This window comes from Ahaetulla prasina, chromosome 7 (assembly GCF_028640845.1).
Source record: "Ahaetulla prasina isolate Xishuangbanna chromosome 7, ASM2864084v1, whole genome shotgun sequence".
NCBI classification, from domain to species: domain Eukaryota; kingdom Metazoa; phylum Chordata; class Lepidosauria; order Squamata; family Colubridae; genus Ahaetulla; species Ahaetulla prasina.
Genome location: NC_080545.1, coordinates 81,088,182 through 81,106,637, shown reverse-complemented (window position 1 = coordinate 81,106,637; position 18,456 = coordinate 81,088,182). Strand labels below are relative to the sequence as shown.

Here is an 18,456-nt window from a genome sequence, read left to right as displayed (position 1 = left end):
AGAATTTAAAATTTAAAAAATCTAGACAATTTAAAAGAAAAGCCTTAAGCCTGCTTCTTTGGGCAGGGCTGGGGGGGATGATTGAAAACAGATGTGTTTTCAATTCGTGGCAAAAGGTCCGAAGGTCAGGTATTTGGCGTAAACCAGGGGGAAGCTCGTTCCAGAGAGTAGGAGCCCCCACAGAGAAGGATCTTCCCCTGGGGGCCGCCAGCCGATATTCTTTGGCGGACGGCACCCTGAGAAGTCCCTCTCTGTGTGAGCGTACGGGTCGGTGGAAGGCATGGGGTAACAGCAGGCGGTCCCGTAAGTACCCAGGCCCCAAGCCATGGAGTGCTTTAAAGGTGGTAACCAAAACCTTGAATTATCAGTATGGAGGATGAAATCTTTCATAAAGTATAGGCGTTGGCTCCTGAACAGGAAGAGTCTTTTACTGTGGGAGTCTAATTAATTGAACAGATGAATGCTTTTCGTGATAGGCTTTCACTAAAAAGCACCTGTAATAAATTGCAATCATCAATTTGAGAATATGAATTTGAGTCTGAAAATCCTTTGGCTAGATTATGATTTTCATGCATAAATAGGCAGTAAGGCAGGTAAACTAAACCAATGACAAAAGAATTTACAGTACTAAAAGGCCAATGGTAAATATCACTACTTGACTTTTAGCATGTTATTCATGTGCTGTTGCTTTTAACTCTCCTATTTAGGGACACCAACCCCAGAATCAGTGATATTCTGCAGAAACTGGCTCCTTTTCTCAAGATGTATGGAGAGTATGTGAAAAATTTTGACAACGCAATGGAGCTGGTGAAAACTTGGACTGAAAGATCCCCTTGTTTCAAATCCATTATTCAAGATATTCAGGTAGTACATGTGTGTATGTGGTATGTGTGTGTGAGTGTGAGAGAGAATTATTTCATTACACGCCCACACCCATGTCAATAGCATTTCATTTTGTTACATGGTATAGTACCTTCTGGAAACAATTTGGAAGCGCATATAAGTGTCCAATACTCTACATGAAATGGTAAAGTTAACTTGCCTGAAGTATAGGTCATATGTGGCTAATAAAAACTAGGAGATCTAAAATTCCACAGAATCAAAATGATTAAAGTTGAGGACTACCTGTTGTGTATAAGATGTATATTAACAATTTCTTTTCTCTCTCTCTCTCTCTTCTAGAAACAGAAAGTTTGTGGAAATCTGACTTTGCAGCATCACATGCTAGAACCTGTACAACGAATCCCAAGATATGAGATGCTATTGAAAGATTATTTGAGAAAATTACCTGCAGATTCTCTAGATTGGAAAGATGCTGAAAGTAATATTTGTGGGCATTGTGCATGAAGCAAAAGAGGAACTATTTTATAGCTCGCTATTTTCTTTTTGTTATCGGGATGCAAAAAAATTCTTATTTTCTCTTGCATTTCGGTTGTGTGCTGAAATGCAAGAGAAAATAAATGCGTAAGTGCAGTATGCACTTTCTTGCATACTAATACGCTGTATTAAGTTTTAAATTATGATGAGTATTGCTGTTGTCATTAACTAGTTATAATTTTAAAGGTATTATTTTTAAACTGTGTGTTTCAAAAAGGGTTTTCCATTTTCCCCCCCAGATGATTTCATTCATTTCATTCTTTGAATGCTCATGATAGTTTTGTGCAAACATTTAAATAAGGGATTGGCTTGTTAAATCAAACCACAGAAAGATATATGTTATGATTATTTTTCCAAAAGTCTATTTCCTCAATTAAATGAATAGACTCCGTTTTTCTGAAATTTGAATAAGGAGGTTAAGATTAGTTTTCCTTCAGCATAGCAGCAGGGCTAGTCATATCCTTGCCTTTAATTGACCTCCGCAGATTTAATGTAGTATCAAAAAGGCAAGCATAGTAGTCATTTTCATACATATGTCAGTTTAAAGTGACTGAGCTGGCAGTGACAAGTTGAATTAATAGCTGGGTTTGCATTTTACAGAGCAGAAAAATTATTCTGCCAAGGGGTTGTTTTATGCTTCATTTCAGTAAAAGATGCATTATCATGACCATTTAATATTCAAGTTTAACATACCTATGTTGGCTGCAAGAAGTCTCTGTTGCTCTGGCTTTAATTTATTTATTTATTTATTTAATTTTGTCATAACAATATACACAAGCATCACACAAAAAGATTATATAATATATAAACATATATATTAGGAGAAACAAGGAAGTATAATATATATATATGAAGAAAAAATAGGACAGGAACGGTAGGCACGTTTGTGCTCTTATGCACGCTCCTTAAAGTCCTCTTAGGAATGGGGTGAGGTCAACAGTAGATAGTTTTTGGCCAAAGCTTTTGGGGTTATGAGAAAAGACCACAGAGTCAGGTAATGCATTCCAAGCACAGATAACTCTGTTACAGCAGTCATATTTTCTGCAATCCAAATTGGAGCGGTTGACATTAAGTTTAAATCTATTGGTAGCTCTTGTATTGCAGTTGAAGCTGAAGTAGTCATTAACAGGAAGGACATTACAATAGATGATTCTATGAGTTAAACCCTGTCGAAGGCGACGGAGTTCCAAGTTTTCTAAGCCTAGGATTTCAAGTCTGGTGGGATAAGGTATTTTGTTGGTTACGGAGGAGTGGAGAACTCTTCTTGTAAAATATTTCTGGATACGTTCAATTATGTTGGTGTCAGAAATGTGGTATGGGTTCCAGACAGGCGAGCTGTAATCAAGAATTGGCCTAGCAAATGTTTTATATGCTCTGGTCAGTAGTGTGGTGTTTTTGGAAAAGAAGCTACGTAAGATTAGGTTAACAACTCTTAGAGCCTTTTTTGCTATGTAGTTGCAGTGGGCTTTGGCACTTAGATCATTAGATATGAAAACTCCAAGGTCTTTGACAGGGTAGGGGTCATCTGTAAGGTAATGTCCATCAAGCATGTACTTAGTGTTTCGGTTCTTTTTTCCAATATGTAATTTATATTTTGTACTTATATGAAAAGCTAATTCTGAGGAAACTTGTTATGCTATAAACTATGTGGCTACTTAATTTAGCTTAATTTACTTAAATTAGCTAAAAATATTTCGCTTTTAAATTTATTAATTTAAATATTAGGGAATGAGAATTAATCTTTTTTATTTACCATTTCTTCCCTAGAGTCCTTGGAAATTATATCCACAGCTGCAAGTCACTCTAACAGTGCCATCCGGAAAATGGTGAGTAATTTATTTGTCATTTTCTGTTTGCAGAATATGCATTTCAGCTATTATTACACGTGGTTTTCAACTTACAACCACAGCTGAGCCCAAAATTTCATTGTTAAGCAAGACAGTTGTTAAGTGAGTTTTGCCCCATTTTATGACTTTTCTTGCCATAGTTGTTAAGTGAATCTGGCTTTCCCATTGATTTTGTTCGTCAGAAAGTGACAAAGGTGAGCACATCACCCCAGGACACTGCAACTGTAATAAAGACATTTGCCAAGTGTCTGAATTTTTTATCACACAACCATGGGGATACCGCAGTAGTCATACGTGTGAAAAACAGAGATGAGTCTCTTTTTTCAGTGCCATTGAAACTTCAAATAGTCACTAAACAAATGGTTGTAAGTCAAGGACCACCTGTATTTAAATCATATGGACAACTATCAATTTTATGGATGCCTAACTGAGTAACAGCATTCCGTGAGCCTTTGGCATTGAGTCATGCCGGCCACATGACCACGGAGACGTCTTCGGACAGCGCTGGCTCTTTGGCTTTGAAACGGAGATGAGCACCGCCCCCTAGAGTCGGCAACGACTAGCACGTATGTGCGAGGGGAACCTTTACCTTTAACTGACAAATACTATTTGTATTTAAGTATTACATTTGTTTTCCCAAAAGTCCCTACACTCTTCACAAGGGCAATTAATGCAATTGCCATTTGTTTTGGCAAGTAAGCTTGCTCCTGATTTTGTCATGGATGATTGCCCCCAATGAAACTGCTTCGTTACGCAATTCTTCGAGCACTTTTCTTGTTTTTGTAGATGACCAATATTTTGGCTTTTCTAATCTTGAGGAAACATAATGTTCTTTGACCTTGGTTTTCAAGAGAAAATTATATAACTGAGATAAGTGAACAGAGTAGCTACACAATATACGCGGTGAAACATCTTTTTTATGTGTTATATTTATAGAGCATGTTTGTGAATTTCTGAATCGGTCTATATAAATCTGTATACATAAAATATGCTATATAATTCAATCTATATAAATGGGGATTTTCCAGTAACCTTCTCCTGGATTGGGGTGGGAATGGAGATTTTACAGTATCCTTTCCCTGGAATGGGGTGGGAATGGAGATTTTACAGTATCTTTCCCCTGCCAGCCCACCAAGCCACGCCACATCCACCAAGCCATACCCACAGCACCGGTAATAAAATTTTTTGAAACCCACCACTGATCCACATCATAATCTGTAAGACTGTTGGTGTAGAAAAAGAACAGGCAGAGCTGGGATGGCGGCGGCATTAAACATGTTATCAGCTTAGAGTGCTTGACGTTGCCATAGACAATCCAAATTCAGCCCCACTTGAATTCCGTTGATCCTTATCTGATGCCAATTTAATATTGAACTTTAGATGACTAGATTCTTATGTATATGCTTTTCAGTTGCAAGCAGCTTGAATCCCTGTTGTTATTTGTTTTATTTTGATGAAAAAGGAAAATTTGAAGAAGTTACTAGAGGTGTATGAAATGTTAGGAGAAGAAGAAGATATTGTCAATCCTTCAAATGAACTGATAAAAGAAGGGCAGATACTTAAGCTTGCCGCTCGCAACACATCAGCTCAAGAAAGATATCTTTTCTTAGTAAGTATTTTCTTCTGACTTGGTACCATTTTAAATGTCCATAACCTAGATTTCTATGTTTGTGCAGGTGAAGGGGAAGTGCTATTTCAGTGCTGTGGTTTTTCCTACAAAGAAAGATTCCCAAAGTGACTTTCTGTAGTTCTTTTTCGAGTACAGTGTTACTAATTGTTCTTAACATAACTTGTGAAGTAATGCTAAACATGAACATACCCTTACTTACACTTCAGACAGGACCAGGAGCCGTGATTGATCCTAACTAGGATTAATGTTGATGCAATAAAAGCCTGAAACATGGTTAAATGATAAAGGGCATTTATGTATAACTGAGAAGGGAGACTTCCTGGTTTGCAACTGGAAGTTTACAAGAAAGCAGTGTGGAACATTTGTGTGGGGGTCAGAGATGCTAATACATTCAAATACATAAATCCTAGATTAGCAAAGGGATTCCCTTGCAACTGTCCACCAGGCTAGCTTCTCTTAATCCTGTGTCTCCTACCTTTGAATGGAGAAGTAATGAATGGTATGTTTAAGTAATACGTCTTGTCCCATAGGAGGAAGAATGGCAGAATCTGGGGACAGAGTTAAAAGGGGAATCATCCTAGAATCCCTATATAGTCACAGGCAGACTAAGTCCAACCTCCCCCCCCTTGAATTCCATGGATCCTTATTTAATTCCAAGCAGATGCTAACTGTTAGTTGAGAAGATTCCTGTGCGTAGGCACCTGTAGCAATAAATCAATTTAATTGGACTTTCCTGTCTGGACCCAAGCCTGATATGTGCCCACTGAAAACACTTAAATACCCTCTGTTAGTTTCAAAAGTATTTTTCTATTTTTTTTTGTCTTTGGTGAATAGGAAATTATTTTTTTACATTTGCATTCCAACCTTCTTCCTAAAAGTCGTGTTAATATTTAAAACGGGATTCAACTCAAAGACAGTCGATTTGTAGAAAAAGTTCATATAACATAGATGTGGCTTAGAACAATCTTTTTCTTTACTTAAAACTATTCTCAGAAAATATTTCATGCTCTACACCCAAAATCAGCTTCCAGACAAGAAACAACTTTCTGTACTTTCAAAACTAAAGAATTTTTGTTAAAGTAAACAAAATAAAAAAAGCAAAATAAAAATGGCTTCATTACTTTAAAGGTTTAATCCTTTATAAAATGTGTAATTAGTTTCCCAAACTCCTATTTTACACACTGGCAAATGTAACATTTCTCTCAGGTTGTACTATACTGTATGTTGAAAGTGAACTATAACTAAGCGAATATCCTGGGAGGATTGTAGCAAAGTTAGTTGTGCTAACCTCTTATTAATTAATATCTTTCTTATTTTTTCTTTCGCTAAGACGCAACTTTCACATTGGAAAGTGAATGTTTTTGTTTAATATATAACCCACTAATTATAATTATGGACACTAATGTCTTTTGGTATATTGTTTTTGTTTCCAGTTCAATAACATGTTGCTGTACTGTGTACCAAAATTCAGCTTAGTAGGATCTAAGTTTACAGTCCGGACAAGAGTTGGCATTGATGGTATGAAGATTGTAGAAACCCACAATGAAGAATACCCACACACTTTTCAAGTGTCTGGGAAAGAACGAACTTTAGAGCTGCAGGCCAGGTAAGAAGTGAGTTTAAGACTGTTGCATGGAGTGCACTCACACTAAAGTAAAAGCTTAGAGTCCTGGAACAGAGATATTGAAAACTGGCATATAACTTATTTGCATTTGGAAAGCACCAGTTCTTTTCATTCTTCTTAGTGAAATTCAAAATGCTTGATTGAAAAGACATGATGGGTTTTAAGCCATCATTTTCAAACTTAGCAACTTTAAAAAGTGTGGACTTCCAACTCCCAGAATTCCTCAGCAAGCAGGCTGGTAGCATTCCCCAGCTGACTTTTTGTTGATGTTTGACATTTCCCCTAATCTCGCCAGCTCACAGTTAGATACAGTTAGTCTTCATCTTAAAACCATTTGTTTAATGACCATTCGAAGTTACAACAGCACTGAAGACAGTGACTTATGACTTTTTTTACAACTGTTGCAGCATCCCCATGGTCACATGATCAAAATTCGGGCACTTGGGATCATGTGATCACCATTTGTAACCTTCCCATTCAAGCCAAAGTCAAAGGGGGAAACTAAATTTGCTTAATGGCTGTATAATTCATTTAATAACTGCAGGGATTCACTTAAAATAGTTGTAAAAAGGCATTTAACAACTGCCTTGCTTAACAACAGAAATTTGGGGCTCTATTGCAGTCATAAGTTGAGACAGTTCCTTTACAGTTAGATGAATGTCCAAATTTCAATGGAAATGTTGAACGGAAGGGATCAAGTTTCTTGCTTGAGAATCTAGAGATCCCAGAATAACCTGTATTAAAATTAGAAAAATGACTTGGAACATTCCATTATTGAAACCAAATAAATCCTCCTGGTAGATTGAAGAAATATACTAGATGTAGTTAATGCTGTTAACTGAATTCTATTCATATTAAATACCAGAATAATAGTTAATAGTCATGTTTGTTTGTTTATAATTAGTGAATTGCAGAATGCTTGTCTCTATCATGTGAAGAGTTTCCTTCCCCTAGTACATAATCTCTTCTGCTTTTTAATGAGCATGAATAAAAATGCTAGATAAATGTTTGTAATGCCAGCTACATCTTCCTTCTTATGTTACTGAGTACATGCCTTATACTGATAAACAGTAATCTTCTTCATCCCCATAAAAATTGCATTAGTTTGCCCTAAGGATTTTCTTTACCAGAAGAATTTGTCTTTGTTTGATTCCACTAGAGTGCAAATTGATGCTTGTGGTTATAAGGTCCATTTTGTTATAGAGTTGATTGCTTCCTGGTGATCTCATAGAGCCATTACTGCAACCCTGTGAGAAACAGAGCTTAATGTTTGATTAGATCAATTTATAGTCTCCGTCTGTAAACCTCCCATGTTCTACCAGTTGACAGAGATGATTAGTCTTATTTGTATCATGCAAGCTACACAGTTTGGAGTCATGGAACGGAACCATTGGTCTGTTTAGTAGTTACTCTGATTCCATGAGCAATGAAAGTAAAGGCAAGTCACAGCCTTGGTTCCCTTCTTTGATGTTCTGGAAAATAGGACGTCCCAGAGGCATTCCCTTTGATATCCCATAGGTATCCCTTTGATTATATGAATATTTGATGGCAAAGCTATTGTTTGGAAGTAGCAGGGTGCAATCAGGGTGCAACTCTATAAAGCAGCTACTATGTGCAACTATTTGGATCCTTGCATATTCCAAACATCTTTTTGCTTTCAGATCTGCACAGCCTTAATAAAAAAAAAATCCTTTCATTCTGCAAACTGAAAGCATTAGAGCACTAATTTCCAGGGAGTGCTATATTATATTAAGTCGCCTGCAGTAGAACTGTTAATGTTTCACTACAGAAGGCTTAGATAATATGGAAGCAATCGCTTGAGCCCAAGCTTGCATACAACTTAGAGAGGGGACAGGAATGGAAAAGAAACTGCTGTGGCTTTTATGTAAATGACCTGCTGACAAAAACTATGAAACTTCTTTTCCAGATCTGATTTTAGAAGCGATTTGAACAATGCACACTTAGGCAGACTACAAATTCATGAGATTTGGTTGTGGAGTTCAATTTGGCAGGGAAATGTTATATACTGTACGGGGTGACAGTGTTCACTTCTCAGGACAATTCAGATCCAATAGCTACAGCTCTAAGTGACTTTATTTCTGGAGGGTTTAAGGGAAGATCAGAGTGGGGAGAAATCCAGCCCTGAATTGACCAGAACAATTTGTGAAGTCTAAATGGAATTTGCATTCACACATGCAGAGTTCATTAGAGACATTATTCTGGTATACACAGATGTGAAATATTATTCTGACCTCATTTCAGATGTCATATTTCAACAGAGGTTTAATCATGCGCAGTTGAAAGGCATCAGCTTTTGAATCCAGAATCGCAATTCTTCCCCCTTTGAAATTAGACATTTTTGATGTTTTCAATAGGTGCCTTTTTATATGCTTCAGCGTTTGTATGTCTTTCCATGTAAAATGGCTTTACAGCTTATTAAACAGTTTCTGAACATGCTTTTAACCATTATCTTCAACTGTGTTCTTTAGCTCTGAACAAGACAAAGAAGAATGGATAAAGGTAAATAAACCTGGCTTGTTATATCCAGATATGCAATAAATGTGCTAAGATTGATGCTTTATATGCAACTAGGCCACATGGCCATTGCTCGGCTGCTGCTGTCATGATTTTTTTGAAATTAAATTTCCACTGTTTGTTGATTTAAAAAGTTAGTTACTGGAATCAAGCATGCATCTACTGTATCTCTAGTGTTCATTTTGGTCTGATATTCAATCATTTGGTCTTCCGTTATGTTAAACTTGATCTTTTTCCGTTTCATTGATTCCAGGCTCTTCAGAGTACTATAGATGCTTTTCAGCAAAGAAATGAAACATTCAGAAACGCAATTGCAAAAGAATATGATGACATGCCTATTGAGGTTTCTGTAAGTTGAGTGTAACTTTTGGGTTGTGTATACTGTTGGTTCAGATTAATTTAAAAATCCATATCAGAAACATTCTGAAAATAAGTCATGAAATGTATTAGTTTGCCATTAGAATGCCCTTTCAATCTTGTAAATGCTCATATGGGCCTGTTTTTATTCACAGTACTATAATGTATCAATATGGATAGACCTGTGCAGTGATGTCTGTCCGGGAGATGGTCTGATTTGCCAAAAGAAAGAGAAGAAGTGGGTGGATGGAAGCAGGCATAATAGGAGAGAGGAAAGATAACTGTAAGAGGGATCTTGGAGTCCTAGTGGACATTTAAATAAGAGCCAGCAGAGTGCAGCAGCTGCCAAAAAAGCCAACACAGTTCTAGGCTACATAAACAGAGGGAAAGAATCAAGATCGCGTGAAGTGTTAATGCCACTTTATAATGCATTGGTAAAGCCACACTTGGAATACTACATCCAGTTTTGGTTGCCACCGTGTAAAAAAGATGTTAAGACTCTAGAAAGAGTGCAGAGAAGAGCAACAAAGATGATTAGGGGACTGGAGGCTAAAACATATGAAGAATGGTTGCTGGAACTGGATATGTCTAGTCTGATGAAAAGAAGGACCAGGGGTGACATGATAGCAGTGTTCCAATATCTCAGAGGCTGCCACAAAGAAGAGGGAGTCAAGCTATTTTCCAAAGTACCTGAGGGCAGGACAAGAAGCAATGGGTGGAAACTAATCAAGGAGAGAAGCAACTTAGAACTAAGGAGAAATATCCTGACACTTAGAACAATTAATGAGTGGAACAACTTGCCTTCAGAAGTTGTGATTGCTCCAACACTGGAAGCTTTTAAGAAGATGTTGGATATCCATTTGTCTGAAGTGGTGTAGGGTTTCCTGCCTAAGCAGGGGGTTGGACTAGAAGACCTCCAAGGTCCCTTCCAACTCTGTTATTCTGATATTAGCATGAGACAAATTCAGCAGGGCAAAGTAGTATTTGTGGCAAAGGTATTTATTTATATATCATTTCAATTTATGAGGCTGCCCCAACTTCAGACTGACTTGAAGATTTGTTACATCTACCAAATTATTACTTCTAAGAAAAAGACAATATTTTATAGGGATCCTATTAAGTATGATCAAAAAATTGGATTTTGTTATCCAGGGCTTTACCAATTCACTTTCTTTCTTCTCGAGCTGTCTATTCTCTTGGTTACCTCTATGAACCAGTTTGCTCTGAAGTAGATTTCTCTAAAATTATTTCTTTGATGCTCATATTTGCATGAATTCATAGTATAAAGTTTGTCTTGAATTGTATTTATTTTTCCCCTGTCTAGTAGTTATGGTACAGAATTATTCCCCAAACATTTCTTTTGCTCAAAGCGGGAGAGTTATCATTTAAAGGAAGACCAGTTAAAGAAAGACACCAAGTAGAGGAAAAAATAGGATATAATCTTCAAAATGCCTCCGAATATAAATGGATGATAGAGAGAATGGCTGCTACAAGGATTTTTAAATCGTAGCTATGATCAGAAGCAATTCAAAGTGATCATTCACACAATTTCTCAGTTTGCACATGATTTATTATATGAGGTGAAAGTCAAGACTGTGAGATCAGACAAGCATGTATTGTGTGACAGTCTGCTGTTAACAGGCACAAATCTTTCGTTCCAATTACTGTTCAGTCATGATAAGAATTAACAAGAGTTTTGTCTTTTAAAAACTCTGTGTGACTTCCTGCTCAACATTTCTCACTCCTGTTTCTATTGCACATTATTTAAAAAAAAAAACTAAATCAAAGGATAGTACATATGGTAATATTTGGAAAAGAAGCATTTCTTTAGGAAAAATGGAAAGAATTGCAGAGGGAGACATAAAGAAATGCCAGAGAGATACATACTATAATCACAATCTATTCTTTATTCAGTCAACAAACAAAACATAAAAAACATTTAAATTTAGACTTCATTTCTAATTATCATAGCTGTCTTTTTGGCTAATCCGTTTGTTCTGATCTTTGCAGAAATTCTCTTTATCCCCCTTCTTGCATACATAAAGAGTGCTGTGCTTATTTGAATATCTTTCCCTGGTTTAAAGTCTACTGTAGTGATGAGATTGAAGCCCAGCTGCCGTGAAAGTTAGGATCCAAGTATCTATTTCTCTTTTCTTTTCCTGCAATTGCTAGCAGAATATGGCTATTTTAATCTTTGGCATTCCCTACCTTTTCCTACATCACTGGATTTGGTTATTGCTAGCAAGGGAAAATGCAAAGCATCAAACTAATCTTGAATATCTTTCAATCCTAAAAAATATGCAGCTGTTGTTTATGGTAGCATCCACACCTGTTATTTAGTTTTAAGATTAGCCTATCATTCCACTGGCTTTTCAGAGGTGGGGGAAGTGGGAGAGAAAGAGAAAGAGAGAGAATTACCTTTTCTTCTAATAATGTTTCACAATTTATTTATTTTTTCCTCCTCGGAGACTGCTGAGCTCGGGAAGAGAGCCCCAAGATGGATCCGAGACAATGAAGTGACTATGTGTATGAAATGCAAAGAGCCATTTAATGCACTAACAAGGAGGAGACATCATTGCCGAGCTTGTGGGCATGTAAGCACAAAGCCACATCTGCTGGTTAACAGTTGCTGAAGCTGCCAAAAACTTGTTCAGAAACTCCATCTGGTGATTGCTTTTAAATGCTGTTTTGTTTCAGCTGACACTTGCCATGGCAGAAAGTCAGAATTTGTGAACCAAATCTGCACCCCCTTACGGCCAATGCAGGAACAGTTTCTGTAAATGGTTCCTTTTAACAACTGGAATGTTAAATTCATTTTGCATTTCATTTTATTGCGTTGCTGGTGTCCTTTATAAAATATCTATTCTGAGCTGCCATAGGCTATTTGATCCTCTATTGCAGGGCTGTCAAACTCACAGCCCGCGGACCGGATTAGTCACACGCTGGCCACGCCCACGCCTGGTTTAGCAAAGGGGGGAAAAGTCCCAATATGTCATGTGACGCCACCGTGATGACGCGAATTTGACACCCCTGCTTTATTGGAATCTCTAATCATTATCCTTTAATGATCATCTGCAATCATTCAGCTGGTTTCAAGTTATCTTTGGAGATATTTTTCAGGGTACCAATTTTAATCTCTAGTTGAAAGAATTTTATTTTGGATATGTTTAATTGTGTAATTCATAGATGTTAAGTTACAAAATGCACCGGTACCGTATATGTGGTACCTTGCTCAATAGTAGTACCTGTGAGAGGGATCTTGGAGTCCTAGTGGATAACCATTTAGATATGAGCCAGCAGTGTGCAGCAGCTGCTAAAAAAGCCAACACAGTTCTGGGCTGCATAAACAGAGGGATAGAATCAAGTTCACGTGAAGTGTTAGTGCCACTTTATAATGCCTTGGTAAGGCCACACTTGGAATATTGCATCCAGTTTTGGTCGCCACGATGTAAAAAAGATGTTGAGACTCTAGAAAGAGTGCAGAGAAGAGCAACAAAGATGATTAGGGGACTGGAGGCTAAAACATATGAAGAACGGTTGCAGGAACTGGGTATGTCTAGTTTAATAAAAAGAAGGACTAGGGGAGACATGATAGCTGTGTTCCAATATCTCAGGGATTGCCACAAAGAAGAGGGAGTCGGGCTGTTCTCCAAAGCACCTGAGGGTAGAACAAGAAGCAATGGGTGGAAACTGTTCAAAGAAAGAAGCAACTTAGAACTAAGGAGAAATTTCCTGACAATTAGAACAATTAATAAGTGGAACGTCTTGCCTGCAGAAGTTGTGAATGCTCCAACACTGGAAATTTTTAAGAAAATGTTGGATAACCATCTGACTGAGATGGTGTAGGGTTTCCTGCCTGGGCAGGGGGTTGGACTAGAAGGCCTCCAAGGTCCCTTCCAACTCTGTTGTTATATTATATTATATTATAAAACATATTCATATTTTGTGCGCAGCACTTGTGGTATACAGTATATGTTTTGACTGCCCAAATCTAGTGATACTTTGGTGAACATGTTCTTATTGTTCTGACCTAGGCTTCCTGATATAGTAAAAAGCACACAAAACCCCCTTTTTTTATTTTAACGGCTGTGAATTCCTTTCATTCACAGCACGTGCTGAATCACCAAGAGTTTATAAATAGTCCAACAGAAGTCTACCACAGTCCTTTGGATAAGGCTGGTAAACATCCACCTTTATCTTCTTTGACACGCTGCCAAAGACCTAATTGGCAACTATCTTGGCAAGGCCACACGGAAACACAGAGTCAAAAACGGAGTTTCAAAGTACAAACCGACACCATCCACAATGTTGCTTCCTGCAAAAGCCACCTACCTTTGCTCTTCCTTTGTGTCTTATGGGAGGGGCCAATCATCTCCAAGCCTTACTCCCAAGTCGTCCCTTTTGTTTTAACTGTTCTTGCATTCTGGCAGCTCTGCACATGCACACATTAGGAACAGGCTCCCCCTGTTCCTCTGCCTCTCTGATGTCTGACTCTGGAGGCTCTGAAGTCCGCACATAACTTCCAGATGGCCCTTGCCCCATCTCTGCCTCTGATGCAGAACCCTTGTTCGAGTCTTCCCTAGACTCCAGGACTGGCCCATGTTCCTCCCCAGCCTCCTCACTGTCCGACTCTGCTGCCAGCTCCGCAGGCTACTGTTGGACCATAATACTTATGCTCAGAAACAAGCTTTTGTATTCCTGGATTAACCATGATACCAATGTTCATGATAGCTAACAAAATGAAATTCAATGGTGAAAAAAGTAAGGTTCTACATTTAGGCAAGAAAAACAAAATGCACAGGTACCGTATATGTGGTACCTTGCTCAATAGTAGTAACTGTGAGGGGGATCTTGGAGTCCTAGTGGACAACCATTTAAATATGAGCCAGCAGTGTGCTGCAGCTGCCAAAAAGCCAACACAGTTCTAGACTGCATTAACAGAGAGATAGAATCAAGATCACGTGAAGTGTTAATACCATTTTATAATGCCTTGGTAAGGCCACACTTGGAATATTGCATCCAGTTTTGGTCGCCATGATGTAAAAAAGATGTTAAGACTCTAGAAAGAGTGCAGAGAAGAGCAGCAGAGATGATTATGGGACTGGAGGCTAAAACATGAAGAACGGTTGCTGGAACTGGATATGTCTAGTCTGATGAAAAGAAGGACTGGGGGGACATGAGAGCAGTGTTCCAATATTGGGGTGCAATATCATCAGTACGCTGATGATACTCAGCTGTACATTTCCACCCCTGACCACCCCAACGAGGCTGTTGATGTGATGTCCCGGTGTTTGGAGGCCGTGCGGGTCTGGATGGGGAGAAACAGGCTCTGACTCAATCCCTTCAAGACTGAGTGGCTGTGGATGCCGGTGTCCTGCTACAGTCAGCTGGTTCCATCGCTGACTGTTGAAGCCAAGTCATTGGCCCCTATGGAGAGGGTCCGCAACTTGGGCGTTCTCCTGGATGCTTGGCTGTCGTTAGAAGAACATATGACAGCCGTCACCAGGGGAGCTTTTTATCAGGTACGCCTGATACGCCAGTTGCGCTCCTTCATAGACCGGGATGCCTTGTGCACGGTCACTCATGCCCTCGTCACTTCCCGCCTGGACTACTGTAACGCTGTCTACATGGGGCTCCCCTTGAAGGGCACCCGGAGGCTCCAACTGCAGCTGCACGGGTGATAGAGGGAGCTACTCGTGGCTCCCATATAACACCCCTCCTGCGCAGGCTGCACTGGTTGCCGGTGGTCTTCCGGGTGCAATTCAAGGTGTTGGTAACCACCTTTAAAGCGCTCCATGGCACAGGACCGGGCTATTTATGGGACCACCTGCTGCCACCGATAGCCTCCCATCGACCTGTGTGCTCCCACAGAGAGGGTCTCCTCAGGGTACCGTCAGCCAAACAATGTCAGCTGGTGACCCCCAGGGGGAGAGCCTTCTCTGTGGGGGCACCCACCCTCTGGAATGAGCTTCCTCTGGGGTTACGATTACTCCCCGACCTCCGGACCTTCAAGACTCTTTTATTCCACCGAGCAGGGTTGGCCTAAGATACTATTGTTTTAAGTAGGGTTTTAATTTTTTCTAAATAGTTTTAATAGGTACTAGCCAAATTGAATCAGATTTTTATATTGTCTTTTAATTCTGTTTATAAATATTGTTTTTATGTTGGCTGTAAACCGCCCTGAGTCCTTCGGGAGAAGGGCGGTATAGAAATTTAATAAATACTAAATATCTCAGGGGCTGCCACAAAGAAGAGGGAGTCAAGCTATTCTCCAAAGCACTTGAGGGCAGGACAAGAAGCAATGGATGGAAAATAGAGGTAATCAAGGAGAGAAGCAATATAGAACTAAGGAGAAATTTCCTGACAGTTAGAACAATTAATCAGTGGAACAACTTGCCTGTAGAAGTTGTGAATGCTCCAACACTGGAAGTTTTTAAGAAGATATTGGATAACCATTTATCTGAAATGGTGTAGGGTTCCCTGCCTAAGCAGGGAGTTGGACTAGAAGACCTCCAGATTTCCTTTCTAACTCTGTTATTTTGTTATTCTTTGAGTGATGGTACTAAATGCCTGAAGAATTATGTTGTAGAACATTGGATAAATTTCATGCTTGGTTACGATCATTGTAAAATAAATTAATCCTTTATTAAATATCTCACCGTGGCAAATGGTTTTTGGAATTGATGTTTGGAAGCAAACTGATGTTCCAAAGTAACTCAGTTTTTCCTTATTTTTCTTAAGGTGGTTTGCTGGAAATGTTCTGATTACAAAGCTCATCTTGAGTATGATGGCAATAAGCTGAACAAAGTCTGTAAAGATTGCTACCACATTATAACAGGGTGCACTGATAGTGAAGAAAAGAAAAAAAGAGGAATCTTGGAGGTATGAAATTTAAAGAATTAAAGTGTGTTGGGTCTTGTTTATTGCTTATTTTACATTGCCTGTCCCAATTTATTAACTTAAAATACTTTAATAAAATGATTTATTAAATTAAAAGTAAGATCATATACATTCTAATACTGCATCCACTTTTGATTACCATATGATAAAATAGAGACTCTGGAAAGAGTGCAGAGAAGACCAACAAAATGGATAGGGGACTGGAGGCCAAAACGTAAAAAGAACTGGGAACATAGGCAATATAGAACATAGGAACTGGGTATGTCTAGTCTAGTGAAAAGAAGGACTGGGGGTGACATGATGACAGTGTTCCAATATTTAAGAAGCTGCCACAAAGAAGAGGGAATCAAACTGTTTTCCAAAGCAGCAGAAAGCAAGAAGAGAAGCAATGGGTTAACTAATCAAGCAGAGAAGCAACCTAGAACTAAGTAGAAATTGCCTAACACTGAGAACAATTGACCTGCTTGCCTTCAAAAGTTTTGGATAAGTGAAGGCTTTTAAGAAGAGACTGGACATCCATTTGTCTGGAATGGTATATGGTCTCCTGGTCAAGCAGGGGGTTGTGCTAGAAAACCTCCAAGGTCCCTTCCAACTCTGTTATTCTGCTAAAATGACATTTCTCATATTGGGCTACATTCGGTGTATAAGATGCACCTAATTTTTCACCCCCTTTTCAGGGTGGAAAAGGTACGTCTTATACTCCAAAAAATACGGTACTCCCTTTATTATATTTTTCTGGTATGATACCCAACAGAAATATTTCTGGTTTTAGATCTATATGTTCCTTTATCATTTTTTCTATCCAAGTATTTATTTTTGCCCAGTATGCTTTTGCCTTTGGGCACATCCACCACATGTGATAGTAGCTACTTTTTCAAGAAGCATGTCGGAAGAAGTCAGAGGGAAGAAAAAGCCTTTTGTTATAAGCTACTTTATGAGTTCCCTTTCTGACTTCTCCTGAATGGCACTTTGAGTTAAATGAAGAAAATGTTCCCTGGAACTGATTGATTATTAAATATTTTGTAAAAGGTCAGCAATTCTTCCATTTCATTCTATTTCCGCAAGATTGCATTGCTTCCATGTCATGCTTCTTTGATGAATAGTCAAATACCAAGCCAGCAGTTAGGTATAAGATCGTTCTCTTTCATTTTTGTTACTTAATTTGCTATGATTTTATTCCTTACTAATTATTGTCTGAGAAATGATGAACAGTTATAATGATCTTTTAGAATTCTTCAGCTACTTTCCTTTTATCTCTACAGATTGAATCAGCCGAAGTGTCGGGAAATAGTGTGATATGTAGTTTTCTGCAGTATTTGGAAAAATCTAAAACATGGCAAAAGGCTTGGTGTGTGATACCTAAACATGAAGCCCTTGTTTTATATATGTATGGCGCTCCACAGGTATGTAAAAACGAATGGAAGCCAGACCAGTGGTGGAATTCAATTTTTTTTACAACCGGTTTTGTGGGCATGGTGTGGCTTGGTGGGTGTGGCTTGGTGGGCGTGGCAGGGGAAGGATACTGCAAAATCTCCATTCCCACCCCACTCCAGGGGAAGAATGCTGCAAAATCCCCATTCCTTCCCCATTCCAGGGGAAGGATACTGCAAAATCTCCATTCCGGGGTGAAATGCTCCCAGATCGGATGGGATCGCTGGTTTGGAGGATCTGTAGCAAAAATCCCTGGCCCTGCCCCCTGCCTCTGCTGAGCCGCACCATCTGCAGAGGTGTTTTGTTTTTTTTACTTTTAAAAGCCGGTTTTGCTTCAGCAGAAACAGGCCTTTAAAAGTAAAAAACAGCAGAACCTTATTTGTACTCTTACTTGTAGAAAACCTGTTTTCTACAAGTAAAAGTAGAGATTCTAAGGCACTTACCTCATTACTGATGAACGCATGGCCACAGCCCGAAAGCAGTTTCAGTTTTAGCCAGACAGAATCAATCTATTCTGCTAATCTATTTCCTCGGTGATCAACTGGCTGGCTTTTCTGACTGAGGAACTCTGGGATTTGAAGTCCACAATAAAATAAAATAAATAAAATAATAAAATAAAATAAAATAAAATAAAATATTTGTGCAGCTTTCTGAGATTTGGTGTGTTTCTGTAGTGTTTCACTCTAACTACGCAAACACACAAAATCTCAGAAAGCTGTATGTGGCATGTGTGTGTGTGTGTGTGTGTGTTAGTT

General features: G+C 38.7%; 1 protein-coding gene across 7 annotated transcripts in view; it reads left to right on the top strand.

Moving 5' to 3' along the window:
• The window catches only part of FGD4 (FYVE, RhoGEF and PH domain containing 4), a 145,943-nt gene that overhangs the window by 113,098 nt on the left and 14,389 nt on the right, over positions 1–18,456 (top strand). For all 7 annotated transcript variants that reach the window (XR_009156161.1, XM_058191571.1, XM_058191572.1 and 4 more), the window contains exons 7-16: positions 708–864; positions 1,183–1,321; positions 3,145–3,203; positions 4,687–4,833; positions 6,288–6,460; positions 8,968–8,998; positions 9,267–9,362; positions 11,839–11,964; positions 16,112–16,252; positions 17,533–17,673. Coding sequence is in view for 6 of the 7 variants with exons in the window: in XM_058191571.1 (XP_058047554.1) it covers positions 708–864; positions 1,183–1,321; positions 3,145–3,203; positions 4,687–4,833; positions 6,288–6,460; positions 8,968–8,998; positions 9,267–9,362; positions 11,839–11,964; positions 16,112–16,252; positions 17,533–17,673 (1,210 nt within the window). In the remaining variant the exon portion in view is untranslated. The remainder of the gene's footprint in view (positions 1–707; positions 865–1,182; positions 1,322–3,144; positions 3,204–4,686; positions 4,834–6,287; positions 6,461–8,967; positions 8,999–9,266; positions 9,363–11,838; positions 11,965–16,111; positions 16,253–17,532; positions 17,674–18,456) is intronic.